This window comes from Artemia sp. Qi Xiang Cuo, chromosome 2 (genome assembly GCF_049724085.1).
Source record: "Artemia sp. Qi Xiang Cuo chromosome 2, ASM4972408v1, whole genome shotgun sequence".
NCBI lineage: Eukaryota > Metazoa > Arthropoda > Branchiopoda > Anostraca > Artemiidae > Artemia > Artemia sp. Qi Xiang Cuo.
The window spans coordinates 79,693,103-79,708,200 of record NC_142795.1 but is presented as its reverse complement, the minus strand read 5'-3'; the positions used below and the strand labels follow the sequence as shown (position 1 = coordinate 79,708,200).

General features: G+C 34.7%; 1 protein-coding gene across 1 annotated transcript in view; it reads right to left on the bottom strand.

Moving 5' to 3' along the window:
* Positions 1-11,134, bottom strand: part of LOC148955660 (uncharacterized) — a 32,984-nt gene extending 21,850 nt beyond the window's left edge. The window contains exons 1-2 of the mRNA XM_089107859.1: positions 10,905-11,134; positions 5,691-5,956 (exon numbers count right to left, since the gene is read on the bottom strand). Coding sequence (XP_088963985.1) covers positions 5,691-5,956; positions 10,905-11,127 — 489 coding nt within the window. The 5' untranslated portion in view covers positions 11,128-11,134. The remainder of the gene's footprint in view (positions 1-5,690; positions 5,957-10,904) is intronic.
* Between the last annotated feature and the right edge of the window lie 3,964 nt (positions 11,135-15,098).

The window sequence follows — 15,098 nt, the reverse complement described above, 5'->3', positions numbered from 1 at the left end:
TGAAATATTCCAACTCTTGCTATTCAATTATAGAAGTTAAAAATGTATAATAAAGATCATTAAAATTTAACCGTGACATGTTAAACTACGACAAAACACTACTGAAATATTCCAACTCTTGCATTTCAACGAAAGAAATTCAAAATGAAATTGGAAAAATCAAGAGAATGTAACTGTGACAAGGTAAACCACAACCAAACACTACTGAAATATTCCAACTCTTGCATTTCAACGAAAGAAATTCAAAATGAACTTTGAAAAATCAAGAAAATGTAACTGTGACAAGGTAAACCACAACCAAACACTACTGAAATATTCCAACTCTTTCATTTCAACGACAGAAATTCAAAATATACATTTAAAAATAAAGAAAATTGAACTGTGAGATAGTAAACCATATGGAAACACAACTGAAAAATTCCAAATCTTGCATTTCAATGAAAGAAATAATGAATCACCTATAAAAATTCAAGACAATGTAACTGTGACAAGGTAAACCACAACCAAACACTACTGAAATATTTCAACTCTTGCATTTAAAAGACAGAACTTCAAACTGTATTTTTAAAGGTCAAGAAAATGTAACTGCAACAAGGTAAACCACGACAAAACGCTATTGAAATATCCCAACTCTTGCATTTCAACGATAGAAATTCAATATGAATTTGAAAAATCAAGAAAATGTTACTTTGACACGATTTACCATGTCCAAACTACACTTAAATATATTAGCACTTGCATTTCAACGAAATAAATTCAAAATGGGCTTTGATATATCATGTAAAATAAACTTTGACATTTTGCACCCTGAGCTGACAATACATAATTTGACAAAAAATTTCTTTTACACAAAAACAAATCAAGATGAACTAGGAGAAATCAAGAAAATGTAACTGTGACAAGGTAAACCACGTCAAACACTACTGATATATTCCAACTCTTGCATCTCAACGAAAGATATTCAAAATGGACTTTTAAAAATCAAGAGAATTTAACGGTGACAGTTTAAACAACAAGAAAACACTACTGAAATATTCCAACTCCTGCATTTCAACGAAGAAAATCCAAAATGAACTTTGGAAAATTAAGAAAATGTAACAGTGACAATGTAAACCACAACAAAATACTACTGAAATATTCCAACTCGTTCATTTCAACGAAAGAAATTCAAAATGAACTTTGAAAAATCAAGAAAATATAACTGTGACAAGGTAACCCACAACCAAACACTAGTGAAATATTCCAACTCTTGCATTTCAACAAAAAAAATTCACAATGAACTTTGAAAAATCAAGTAAATGTAACTCTGGAAGTGTAAATCAAAACCAAACAAAACTGAAATATTTCGAACCGTGCTTTTAAACTAATGAAAACCAAAATGTTACTGGAGATATCAATAGAAAGTAACTCTAACAGGGTAAACCACAACCAAACACAACAGAAATATACCACATACAGAATTTCAACAGATGGAAATCAGAATGGAATATGAACAATAGAGACCAAGTAGCTGTGACAATTTCAAAAACAAACAAAAACTACATAAAAAGAAAAAATCTTCAAATTCACCTAGACACCTAAGAAATGTACAAAGTAATAAAACGAACATTACAAGTTGACAATGTAAACCACAACCAAACACTACTGAAATATTCCAACTCTTGCATTTCAACGAAAGAAATTCAAAATGAACTTTGAAAGATCAAGAAAATGTAACTGTGACATGGTAAACCACAACAAAACACTATTGAAATATTCCAACTCTTGCATTTCAACGAAAGAAATTCAAAATGAACTTTGAAAAATCAAGAAAATGTAACTGTGACAAGGTAGAACACAAACAACCTCGACTGAAATATTCCTACTCTTGCATTTCAACGAAAGAAATTCAAAATAAACTTTATAAATCAAGAAAATGTAACTGGGACAAGGTAAACCAAAACCAAACACTACTGAAATATTCCAACTCTCGCATTTCAGCGAAAGAAATCAAAAATAAAGTCAGAAAAATCATGAGAATGTAACTGTGACAAGGTAAACCACTACAAAACACTACTGAAATATTCCAACTCTGGCATTTAAACGATAGAAATTCAAAATAAACTTTGAAAAATCAAGATACTGTAACTGTGACATGGTAAACCACAACCAAACACTACTGAAATATTCAAGCTCTTGCTTCTCAAATAAAGAAATTCAAAATGAACTTTGAAAAATTGAGAAATGTAACTGTGACAAGGTAACCCGCAAGCGAACACTACTGAAATATTCCAAATCTTGCTTTTTAATAAAAGAAATTCAAAAATGAACTTTGAAAAATAGAGAACATTCGATTTAGCCAAGTACACCCATGGGCAAACACTAGTGAAATAATCCAAATCTTGCGATTTCAACAAAAGAAATTCAAAATAAACTTTGACAAATCAAGAAAATGTAACTGTGACAAGGTAAACCACAACCAAACACTACTGAAATATTCCAACTCTTGCATTTCAACGAAAGAAATTCAAAATGAACTTTTAAAAATCAAGGCACTTTGGCGGTGACACGGCGAGCCACTATTGGGGGGTTCCAGGCTGGCATGTCGGGCCGGGGGAGGGGGTCGTTCTGTGTTTCAATGCACAAAAAAATATTAAAAAATAGGGGGAGGGAAGGGGAGGGGAGGGGGAGGGGAGGAGGGGGGAGGGGAGGGGGGAGATGGAGGGGGAGGGGAGATGGGGGAGGAGATGAAGGGGGAGGGAGGGGCCCTTTGGGGGCCAAAGGGGTGGGGGCCCTTTGGGAGCCCGGTGGACCTTTGGGGACCGGGGACTTCCTTCGGGGTTGAGGTAGGGGGATCGGAGCCCTTTGGGGTTGGGGTAGAGGACCTCACAACACTGTTCAAATGGAACTTGTGTATTATAACGACCACACTCAAAACCTCTTCTAAAACATATTTTAAATCATCTTTTAAAATGTCTCTATCTGTTTCACCTAAATAGTTCCATAAAATGTCTAAAATAGTTTCGCCCAAATAATCACTAAACGTAATTCAGCGTCTTCCTTTTGTTTAGCATCCCTGGGCAGTCATATTTAAAATTACATAGAAACCCTTTCGCGCGCTAAGATCAAAACATTTGCTCGAACAACAAGAACAAATACTGTTTCCCGGAAACTCATAACATCTGCCTCGAACAACAACAGGAAGGAAGTGTCATTAACATCTGCCTTGAACAACAACAAGAAAGAAGTGTCATTAACTTTGCCTCGAACAACAACAAGAAGGAAATGTCATTAACTTTGCCCGGAAACGATTTGGTTAATGACTCAATAATCCATGAAAGTGACAAAATTCCTGTTTTTCAAATTCTCACTGACAAAGTCCATAAAAACAGACATAAATATGAGAAAGTTCCTGTTTTTTCAAATTCTCACTGACAAAATCCATAAGAACATACAAAAATGTGAGAAAATTCCTTTTTTTTCAAATTCTCACTGACAAAAGCCATAAAAACAGATATAAATGTGACAAAGTTCCTGTTTTTTCAAATTCTCACTGACAAAACCATAAACCACGTGGTTCTATGCCCATATATGGACTCCCCGTGGGATCAATAGGGTCATCGCTACTGGTATATATAGATAGAGTGATCGTATAGCCTTTGGAGGGGGCATATTGGATTGGTAATCAGAAGTTCCGGGTGCTCTTTTTAAGGTTCAGAGTGATCTGAGGGTGCATACCCTCCCCCACACCTCGTATTTTCCCGAAATGCCTCTAATTTTAATTTTGAGATGGTCGTTTGTTTTCGTAGAAACTTCAAAAACAGCTCATTCGGCTGGAAATTGAAAGGGCCAGTGCCCCTTTTAATGGTCGAAAGGGATTGGAGGGCAACTAACCCCCTCCCTTACTTTATTTTTGCTCTTTCTTGGCTTATTGGAGCTCTTTACTTTTATTTGAAAAACTTGTCTTGTGAAAAAGTTTTTTAAATTAATTAAATCAGGAGCTATGTTGGGTTGAGTTATATCTTCATTTCCATGGATCATTTTGATGGACTTTGTCTTAAGGAGCACAGGAAATGAGGAAAGGCAATGGGAGAACACGGAATCAAATGGGAAAATAAAACTTTTCTCGAATTAGATTATGCTGATGATTTAAGGATCCTAGATGAAGTTTCAGCAAAATGAATGAACTTTTAGAGGTTTTTGCGAGTTCAGGGTGCTAGAATAAGTTTGAAAAGTCACTAAGGCCAGGGTCGTTACTAGCTAAAATGTTTTTTTTTTGGGGGGGGGGGGGAGCAAGACATTTTATCATCTGGCCGGCCATTTTTACCAACAGTTTGAAATTAGCATAATGTCCGTCTCGAATACAATACGTAAAAGCACTGCACGGGTTGGTAAAACTGCTGCATTTACCAACCGAGATTCACATTTCGGTACATATCATGCCACTATTTTAATGTCGTTTATTTAATCAAATGAAAAATTGTGACATCATCTGTAAAATAACGGCAGAAGTCAGTAAAACTGCTACATTTACCGACCAAGTTCCAAATTTTTGTAGATGGCATGTCAGTATTTTCATAGTCTTTATTGAACCAAACAAATAATTTTAGCGGCGTCAAAAAAATCGTGGCACGAAGCACCACGATTTTACCGACTTCTTTTTTTTACCGAGTGACCAAAAAATTTACGGGGCGTCCCCCAACCCCACCCCCATGCGTGACGGCCCTGATTAAGGCTAAGAATAAGCAAAGATGAAAAGGTGACGTTGGGTAACAAAAATATCGATCAAGTGGACAGATTCACTTGGCTTAATAGTATTATTAGCAAAGACGGTGGGTGCAGTGAATATTTTAAAAGTAAAATAGCGAAGGCCCAGGGTATTTTATCACAGTTGAAAAAAGTTTGGAAAAATCTGAAGATAAGTTTGCGAACCAAGATTAGAATCTAATGAACATTTTTTTTCCAGAGAAATTGCGTACAGGTTGTTTTAGGTACCCGACTGACTGACCGTATTTCAAATAGTAGGCTGTACAAATGACGTGGTCCAATCCCGCTTTCTAGGGCCATAATAAGAGAAAGGTTGAGATGGCTGGGGCAAGCTCTGCCGATGAGGGATGACAGATTATCCTTTTCAGCCAGCCGTCTATTGGTAAGCGGAAAGCAGGTGGTCGTCAGTTGGGATGGGAGGATAGATTGGGGGAGGAGCGTGTGTCACAATGTTGACCTCAGGCAGCTTGGTGCTGTGGTGAGTTGTCGTTAGTAGTAGTAGTAGCAGTTAAGCTAGTCATATAAACTAGATTTGCTTCCCATAAATATTTGCAACTCCTTTTTTTGCTAAGATATGGCTAATCGTAAATATTCCCTCAAACATATTTTGAGCCGAATTTAATATAGTTGGCAATTTAAATAATCGGCCTGTAAGCGACTCAGGGTGTACCCGCAGGATAGAGAGAAAAGAGGCTAGAGACGTCTTCCCTGCATCGACAGTATGATTACTTGAAGGAATGGTATATACCCTACTTTTTTGCTGTGACAAAACTAGTCACAACTATTTTCTCAAATATAACCCGAGCCACATCTAGTACAGTTGGCAATTTAAAAAGTCTGTCAGAGTAGCTCAAGCTGTAAACACAGAACAAAAAGAAAAGAGGCAAGAGACCTTTACACCGCATCGATAGTATGACTACTTGAACGGCTTGAAAATAACTTACTTTACAAGATGGAGTGCATCTACCATCTTCAAACCCTTCCTCGCCACCAGTTTGTGTCTCAGAGTCTGCTCCCGCAAATTTTAGCCTTGAATGAGTGCTTTCAGAGCCCTTTATATGATGATGCTTGTGTCTATGGATTTTTTTATTTTTCTTTCTTATTAAATATTTCCTGACATCAATAAAAAACATACACAAGCTACCAATGCAGACAGCACTGCCACTGACGTAGAACCCAGAGAGTGGTGAACAATATTCGTTAAGGAAGCCTAAAAATATTTTGAAATAAACAAAACATACAAGAAACGACGAAAAAACACTTCTTAAATTGGATAAATTATAAAACCAATTACAAATCGTCAATCTACTACACTTTGCGTTTCTCATATGTTTAAATCGTGTGAGTACCGAGGGGCACAGGGTATGAGATTCCCCATCCAGAAGTAAAGAAAACAGCCAAAAATATACAATTCTTTTCAAACATATAAAGACTAAAAAGACCTTAAATTCTTGAAAACCTCTCCCCCAAAATGCTTTGAAAACTTTCAAAATTTTTTGGCTTTAGATTTTAAGTAATATATAAATCTTAAATTTTTAGAACACAGTAATTGTAACTCTTCCTATTAAAACTCTGAGAACTTTTTCTGAGATGAACACAGAAAAAGTACTTAAACTCAACAAATTGAAAAAAAAGATTGAATATATTTTTAGGGAATGTAGAAATAGTATAGGATTTTTAAGGATTGATGTAAATCATGGATTTTAAATTTGATGTAATCTTTTTAATGATTATTTGGAATTTATTTTAAATTAGTGGAATTTTTTTATATGATGAGTGGGATACGATTCACCTGAATTGTGAAATATTTGATTTTTGGGAGTTTTTTCTAAGGATTGTTGTAGCTACCCAATAACGCAAGGCCCAGCGAGAGTAGATTGTGTTGAAATGTGATATATTTAAAAAAACAGTGTTATATTTTTAAGTTGTTTTTTTAGTATGTAAATCTAGCGAAAGCGGTGAAAGTGTTCTAAGAAAAGTGAACATATTTTCAAGTAGCCTACAAAAACGTATATGCATTGTAAGTTTTATTCTACTGTTATATCTTATAAGCCTAATGAATGGGGAGCAGCCCCTTGCCGCAGTGGGTAGCTAGAATGAGAATTTTGAAATTGTTGTATGGTAAATTAATGAAAAAAAAATGTCTGAGAACTGTCTTTAATGTAATTGACCTTTCGGTCAACCAGGGACCATTCTATCGGACACTATTTTATCAGTATTCTACATACCTGTGTCTTTTTTTTGGCTGTTTATATAAATTCATTGCAGTTTCAAGCAGATTTTAAAAGTTTTCCTCAACTTTTAGGAGTTAGGAATTTTGATACGTTGACGCTAAATGATTAAAAACTAAATGACAACATTTAAAATCTCAAAGTAATTAATTTTCGAATTCCCCAATACGTGAACTTTGTATGGTATGTATTACTTGAATATTGGTAGATTTTAAGTTAACCTATCTTTATTTATTGTCAAAACAAGTTCTTTACGGTCTAGTTGCTGGTGTAAACATATCTTGTTGCTGTAAATACACGATATTTACTGTCGATAAAAAAAATACAGGGCAGTCACAACAAATAAAATGGCAAAGTAATTAAAAAGTATTCAGGTCTTCTTTACGTCAGGAGAGGTCTCTTCAAATAGAGCATCTCAGCCATCAAATTTTTTATCTTATGCATCTATAGGCACCTGAAAATTCTGCTTCATAGCCCTCCCCCATGTCCAATATATTGGAACATTATGTAAATGGTTTACAAAATCAGATCAGCTCAAAACCTGTTGATTCTTTTTCCATTTCACAAAATATGTACTGCCATAAACAGAAATGCGCCACTAGCTCAAAGGTACATACAAGTACAAAGAAATATATAAATGCCCTTGAATATTTACGTGTTTCTTGGTATCTGGAAAAAATTTTGTATCTTGAAACGACTTGAATTTTACTTTTTTTTATTGAATTGCTCTTTTTTGTTTCTGGCCAATCCTGTAATCGATTTTTGCCCATCAAGCTTTATAATAACAATTCTGAATTCTCATTAGAAATATTTTGTGGTTGAGCAGAGACCTCACCTACCTCTTTTTTAAGCTTCGTCATACTATAGTATAGCACCAACATACATAGCAGTCATGTAAGAAACATTTTTAGTAAATTACCCATCTTAAATTACGATGCATAATTTAATAAAAATTAAAAAAAATTCTAAACATTAAAAAATGCCTTACTGAAAGTGGGAGGCTTTTGAAGATTTTAGGGATTTATTAGTTGTATTCTATACCATAGTATAGCATCAACATACATAGCAGTCATGTAAGAAACATTTTTAGTAAATTACGCATCTTAAATTACGATGCGTAATTTAATAAAAATAAAAAAATTCTAAACATTAAAAAATGCCTTACTGAAAGTGGGAGACTTTTGAAAATTTAAGGGATTTATTAGTTGTATTCTATACAATCTAATCTACTACAAGAACATGGAAATTGAGACTGCTGTATCCGAATTTGACCTGAAATCTGAAAAATCTGATCTGATCTAAAGACAAACAAAAACCTTCTTAGGAAAAAAGAAGAACTTTTTACTGGAGTTGATACTTGGAAGACATATATTCAGACATACATTAAAAAGACAACATTTTATTCAAAATGCTTTAAAGTTTTTGCTTTTCTGTATAATCCTACAAGTTCTTTAAAAAGAACAAGAATCACTAAAACAACATATGAAATAACTGAAAATGTCGCGAGATTTTACGAGACAAGTAACATAAAACATCACTTACAATAGCGGCATATATGGGCACTAATTAGGGATGTATTTCACCCCCCTCCTTCACCTTATAATACTGAAAATGTACAAAATGAAAAGTAATGTAATAGTTGGGTTATATTTGACTGCTTCTCTGGAATTAATCCCTATTTATTTAAATAACAACCTCCCTCAGAATATTTCCGCATAGGCGTCAGTACTTCTTAAGCAGTTTTGGGAAGCACTAAAAAAAGAAGAAAAATCTCGATAAGTCTACTGTATTTTGCGAGGTAAAGATTACGGCAGCGTTGCCAAGGCTTTGAAATAGATTGTACCAGTTCTCCGACTAAAACTGCACCGCAAGAGACTAATTTATACCATCTGAACAGCAGGTAAAAAATTTGCCATAGCAAGAATAAAAATTTTCGATGAAATAAAACTTGGAACAGATGTCTGAGTAAATAAGGAGCAAGCAAAACCAATACGTAACGAAAAATTTAATTGTACCGAAAAATGTCCCAATGTACCGCATTCTACCAGGACCTCTAAATTGTACAAAAAACGGTACAATTGTACTCTGTTGGCAACACTGGATCACGGAACAAAAATGAAGAATGGTTGTCAAAATTTGACCATGGAAAGACGTCTCGCTGTAAACTTTAAGAAGAAGAGACTTAATTGGAGATGACTGAGGGAGCCATGACTTTCCGCCATCTGGCGTGCATCTCATAACGTTACGTGTGCCACACGGCTACACCACCCTTGGCATAGTTTACGCCAAGCTTGGCACATGTCAACTGGGGCACTGGATTTTTGAACGTGGGCGCCCCCTTGGAGATGACGAGCATGTTGCTTTTGAATAAAATGACGGAAAGTTAAACAGTGTGCCAGTTTTTAGAGGAATTTAACCAGATCATAGAGAGGCTATGTTTAAACAAATTTCCCCATTATTCTTTTTAATTTCTTTCTATTTTCATTTCCATCTTGACAATTGCTTTTCATGTTTATGTCTTGTTGTTTTCTGATAGAAACCTTATAAACGCCAGATTTTAAAAATGAATTTACGCTTTTTGCAATAGAGGTATGTACATTACAAGTCTTATTGACTCTTTAGACATTTCTCAACACATTTTCTTATGTAAGTTGGTTTTCAGTACATAATTATTGAAACAACGATTTGGCTCAGAAGGAAAATCCTCTAAACCCACTAGAATCTATTATCAAAATTGTCAAAAAAAGGGGAGTAAAGAAAACTAAATATTGCTGATAAGCCTAATTCGTTAAATTCATTATGACTGCATACTTGAACGTGTTCTCGGCAATTAAACACATTAGCAAACGGAATTATACTAAACATCTTTTCACCAGATGGTTGATATATTTTATATACAATGTGAGTTGTATCTTTTCATCACTTTTCTCTGTTAGTTGCTTCACGGAGCAAATCAATTTGACCACTGAACTATTCACTTGCAAAGGAGACGCCATCAAGCTACTTTTCTTCTTTTTTGCTTGCATTCAGCTATGACCAGTTTCTATTACTAATGACAGTATTTATTAAAAAACATGTAAGACCTATAATACAATAAAGAAATAAAAATGATATATATATATATATATATATATATATATATATATATATATATATATATATATATATATATATATATATATATATATATATATATATATATATATATATATATATATATAAATGATATAATACATCTAAACTTACTTCTGATTGTAAAGCACAACAATTTCGTTTGTGACATTTAACCAAGGCACGTAGAAATGATTCTTTTTTTGCTTAGTGTGGGGGGTCCTCAAAAAGCTTACTTTACATAAGGCTCTAAAGTATCAAGAACAGTGAAGACAATATATGACTGTTCGATTCCTGAAGACAAGATGGACGTATCCAGGATTTTAGTTAAGGGGGGGGTATTTTTCCGTGTGGTCCTCTACTGCAAAAACTTTTAAAACGCATCAAATTCTGTTTATATACAGTTTTGTTAGGTTTTTGTGAGTCGAATAGAAATTTGGGGGTAGGGTTCGATCCCGGTATCCCGCCCCACCCTACCGGATACGGCCTTGCGCCAAATAGGCCATCAGAGGGAAGAAATTATAGAGACTTTAAGCAAACTCAAAAATTTTCTCTATCTGCAAGGCTGGTCTCCATCGTAGGCAAAAGAGGCGGTTTTGACCAAAAATGCATTCTTTTCCTCGATCAGGTTCAAAGCGGACGTGCCCTAGGATGATAAACAACTACAGGGAAGTAAATTTAAATATTTTGAAGCTACTTTGAAAAAGTCACTAACAGAGACAAACTGTCTTGGCTCTACTTTTTTTTATGCTAGCAAGGTTTTCTGGTTAGGTTAGTCTGGGCTAGGTGCAAGAATAAGTAAATAGAAAGATTTACCTGATAGAGGTATGCCAATCATTAGCGGTAGGCCCTGTGCAAATTGCACAAAACTCCATGCTCTTGAAAAATTTCTGGCTCTAACTTTTTCGTAGACATAAAGCTTAAGCGCATACGAATGTGCTCCCATGGAGAACCCATAGACAAATGAAAACATGAGAAAACTGTCGGCCGAAGCCCCTTCATGAGAACCAAGAGAAATTATAGCAACCCCTGCTGCCATACCTGAGATCTGAAAAAGAAAAAGAAATATCAAAGAGAGACCTAAAGAAAAACCTGCCCCCTCCCTGAAATCATAAATTTTTCTCGATTTTCTAGGCTTCTTAATATTATTAAATATTTGTTTGCCCCACCTTAAACCAAAAACACCTACTTGCGTGCCTGCCTCTGAAGCTGCGTTTTCTCATGTGTAATCTATTAAAAAAGGGCGAAATGAAACTTCATAATGGATATGATTAAGTGTTTGAATGTTTAAAATTATACACGCTAATGTCAGGATTATGCTTGGAGCGAAGACCACAAAAAATATTGTTCAGAGTGGAGAAGGTAAGCCCTACGAGTATGGCTAAGAGTAAACACCACATACTGCTGAATATTTCCCACCAGTAGCTAAGATAATGTAAACAATTAGTAGTTTTTAAAATGATCTGACACACGGTAATTACGACCTATTAGCCACTCTCCAACACTTGACATTTGCAACGACTCTCACATTTCACCACGCAGTCCTACGTGCCACCATACCACATTACCTTCCGCATGGCTACGTCCCGCTTCACGACAAGCCACTTCTTCAGCATTAGTTTTTTTTTGTTTCTTGAGACAAAAATTCACCCAAAACCAATTACAAAAAAAAAAAAAAAAAAAAAAATGTAAATCCTAGTACCCTTAAGAAAAAACACAAACTCCACAGAAACAAGAGAAATTACTTCATGATCGTCCAGTCTTTCTGGTGGTCAAGAGGACTATGCATGGAATTAGGTAGGAATCGTGCCAAGAGGGTGAGGGAGTGGGGCTATTGATCAGATATTGAAAGAGGGAAAGAGCCGTTCAAGGGAGGGGGCAACCAGCTCAGGTACCGTAGGCGCCACAGCCTTGGCACAACGGCTGAGGGACTACCCACTTTGATCAAACTTTTCACTTTTATTCTGTTTTTTTTTTGCTTATAATAGAGCCGAGAGGGGGACACTGTAATTATTTTTTCCATTGGTACCACCAACTCTATGAATGACTCTGGAGAGGGGGGGGATAAATATGCCCCGTTTTTAGCCGAGCCACCCTGTTGTGGCTCTTGTCAGTCTTTACACCAACTTCAAGAACGGAAAACATTAGCAACTAGATAAAACTTCGGAGAGTCTTTAATCCCCTAAACTCATCTTCTTAATAAAACTGATTATATTACAATTTCATCATGGGTAACACGATTGAATTGACAGCAGACCCTTTGTACAAAAAATTGCGGCACATTTTTTTTTTTTTTTTTTTTTTTGAAGGACTTGAATTATGTTAACGTTTATCATAACATAAGCTATTAGCAAGGTTAAATCACGATTGCTTAATAATTCCTGGTAAAAGTTACAAGTTAAAAAAGAAAATGTCTTATGCTTATGCAATTGAATTTCGGGTGGTCCATCTTGACTTACAGTGATAATTTAAATTACGAGACATCTATACACTTTCAAATAATTAGTGTGCAACGCAGTTACTTGTTCAACTATTGTGTATACTTTCGCTCTATAGAGATACTTATGCAAATTTAACCAATAAAATGCAACCCCCACAAAGGGTCTTGTTAAGAAACACAATGGTGTGTCTTGATGCTCTAGCATCAGGCCACCACCATCAAAATGAGTTCTTGACGCTCAAGCAACATTATAGGCACACTTATACTAAACCGAAAATCTGTCCTGTTGTTATTTGGGTTATTTTTATTTATGTCTTTTTTTTGTGTTTTGGTGGATGTCCACTGTGAAGTGGTAAATTAGTGAATGTGGTAATTCTTATTTTTTTTGTTTGCCAAGTCTTTATTTTGATTATAGATCTGCTTGTTTGTTTAGTTTATTGACCAAATTGTTTGTTTTTATCTGTACACAACAAGCTTGCCTCTCCGCCAGATACTTGTAACTATTTAATAATTATTATTTATTGTTTGTGATTTTGAATCTGAACCGTAAGTCATTTGGTTATTTGAGCTATGTTAAGCTTTCAACCGTAATTTAATGATTGACCAATCAGAGTCATAGCCGTTCCTAGGGTTGGTAGCTCCCGGGGAAAATTAATTACACCACTCCCCTTCCGACTCAAATATAAGCAGAAAAAATTGAATCGAAGTGAAAAATTGGATCAAAGTGGGTGATTCACCAGCCGCAGCACCCCAAGCCATGGTGCTCGGGGCAACTTCTCTGGTTGCACTTTCCTCTAAGAACGGCTATCATCACAGTAAATATTTAGGGAACAATTTTTCGACATTAGAATATGTGGAAGCTTGGAAAAGCAAATGGAAACAAAGTACACTTTTTACCATAGAAATATGATAAAGTGATCTATCGTTTTCTCTTTGGTTCAACTGTCAAGCGTAATCTTTATTATTGACCAATTAGAATCAATATTTGAATCAGGATTAAAAACTTTGGAAAATGTTAATGTTTTTAATTATGTTTTACACAGATTTTTCGAACAAATTCCTTGCCATTTAATTTTTTGGCTTCTGTAGAAAAAGTATGAAGTTAAAATAAAGGAAAACCCATGACATTCCTAAATTTTGACTTTTATAAATCAATAGTTGTTACTTTGCTCAATTATTGAGGATATCTATAATTGTAATAGGGTGCAAAATATTTCACACCCTTATTTGTTTCGCTAAACTTAATATACTGAGTCTCATTGACTTTCCCAAATACCCCCTGTAACTTTCAAAATTAGATAGTTGTTGCTGATTTATTAATAATAAAGTAGGAAAATAATACATGATTTTGTTTAAATTTCGGAGTACACTTGGAATTTATGTTAACAAATAAACAAAATATTTGAATAAGAAAATACGTCGTTCAATATAAAGGGTCATCAACAATTTTTGTCATCAACAATTTTTTTAATAAAATTTTTTTAGATGGCTTTGAACGATTGTTTTGCCAGTTATTTCAAGCAAATTTATGGTCCTATGTCAATTTTAAATTCTTGGTCAACCTTCTTAAGACCATAGGCGGGTGTGCCTTGTTTGCCTCTTTTTGAATTCTTGATCAGCATGCCTAAGACTCTAGGCAGGCACGCCTTTCCGAAAACTAACCTGACCAGTATGTGTCCAGTAAGAGAGTCATTCATACTCCTGCCATTTACCCGTGCCCCAGCCATTTAAACATTTGCCTCTCAATTACTTGGACTATCTGTCTTGGCTTTTCTCTGTCTACAATTACCCAGCCCAGTCATGACGCAACCTATGCAACCTATTGCAAAATACTTGATAACTTCAATTCAAAATCAACGCTAAAGTTTTTCATTGTTTTAGAAAATAAAGTTGTTAGAAAGAGTCAAAATTTAGCGTAAAGAGCATGGCGTCGAAGAAGGGACAGCCCCTTTAATATACGGAATGATTTCTGTTCGTTTTAAGTTTCAATGTTGCTCCTTACTTTCAGTTAAAAAACTTGTTTTTTTATTTAATTTTTGAAAGTTTTTGAATTAATGCAGGTTTTGATTTTGGCTCACCGTACATGAATAATTAAAACAGAATTTGCATACTGATTTTAATTTTATTTGTTTAAATGGCTTTCTTGTAGGTGGTTTAATTTTATTTACGAACTTTTTTATTAGTAATAAATATGCATAACTTAGGAATTAACTTACGTAACGAACTTCTATATTCATATATTTTTAATAAATATATTAGGGGGTTCACCCCATAGTTAATACCTCATTCTTTACACTAAAGTTCAAAATTTGTTCCAATTCTTTAAAAATGACCCCTTAATCAAAAAGGCCGTTAATTAGAATAAATAGCCCTTATGAAAGTACTAAAAAATCTTTGGCTTAAAGAGCGAGGTATTGACTAAAAGGTGGACCCAATCATATACGTAATAATTTCTGTTCGTTTTAAGTTTCGATACTGCTCCTTACTTTCAGTTGAAAACACATATTCTTTTTTTAAATTTAATTTCTGATCGTTTTTTAAATAATGCTGGGAAATCCAGCGCCCCCTCA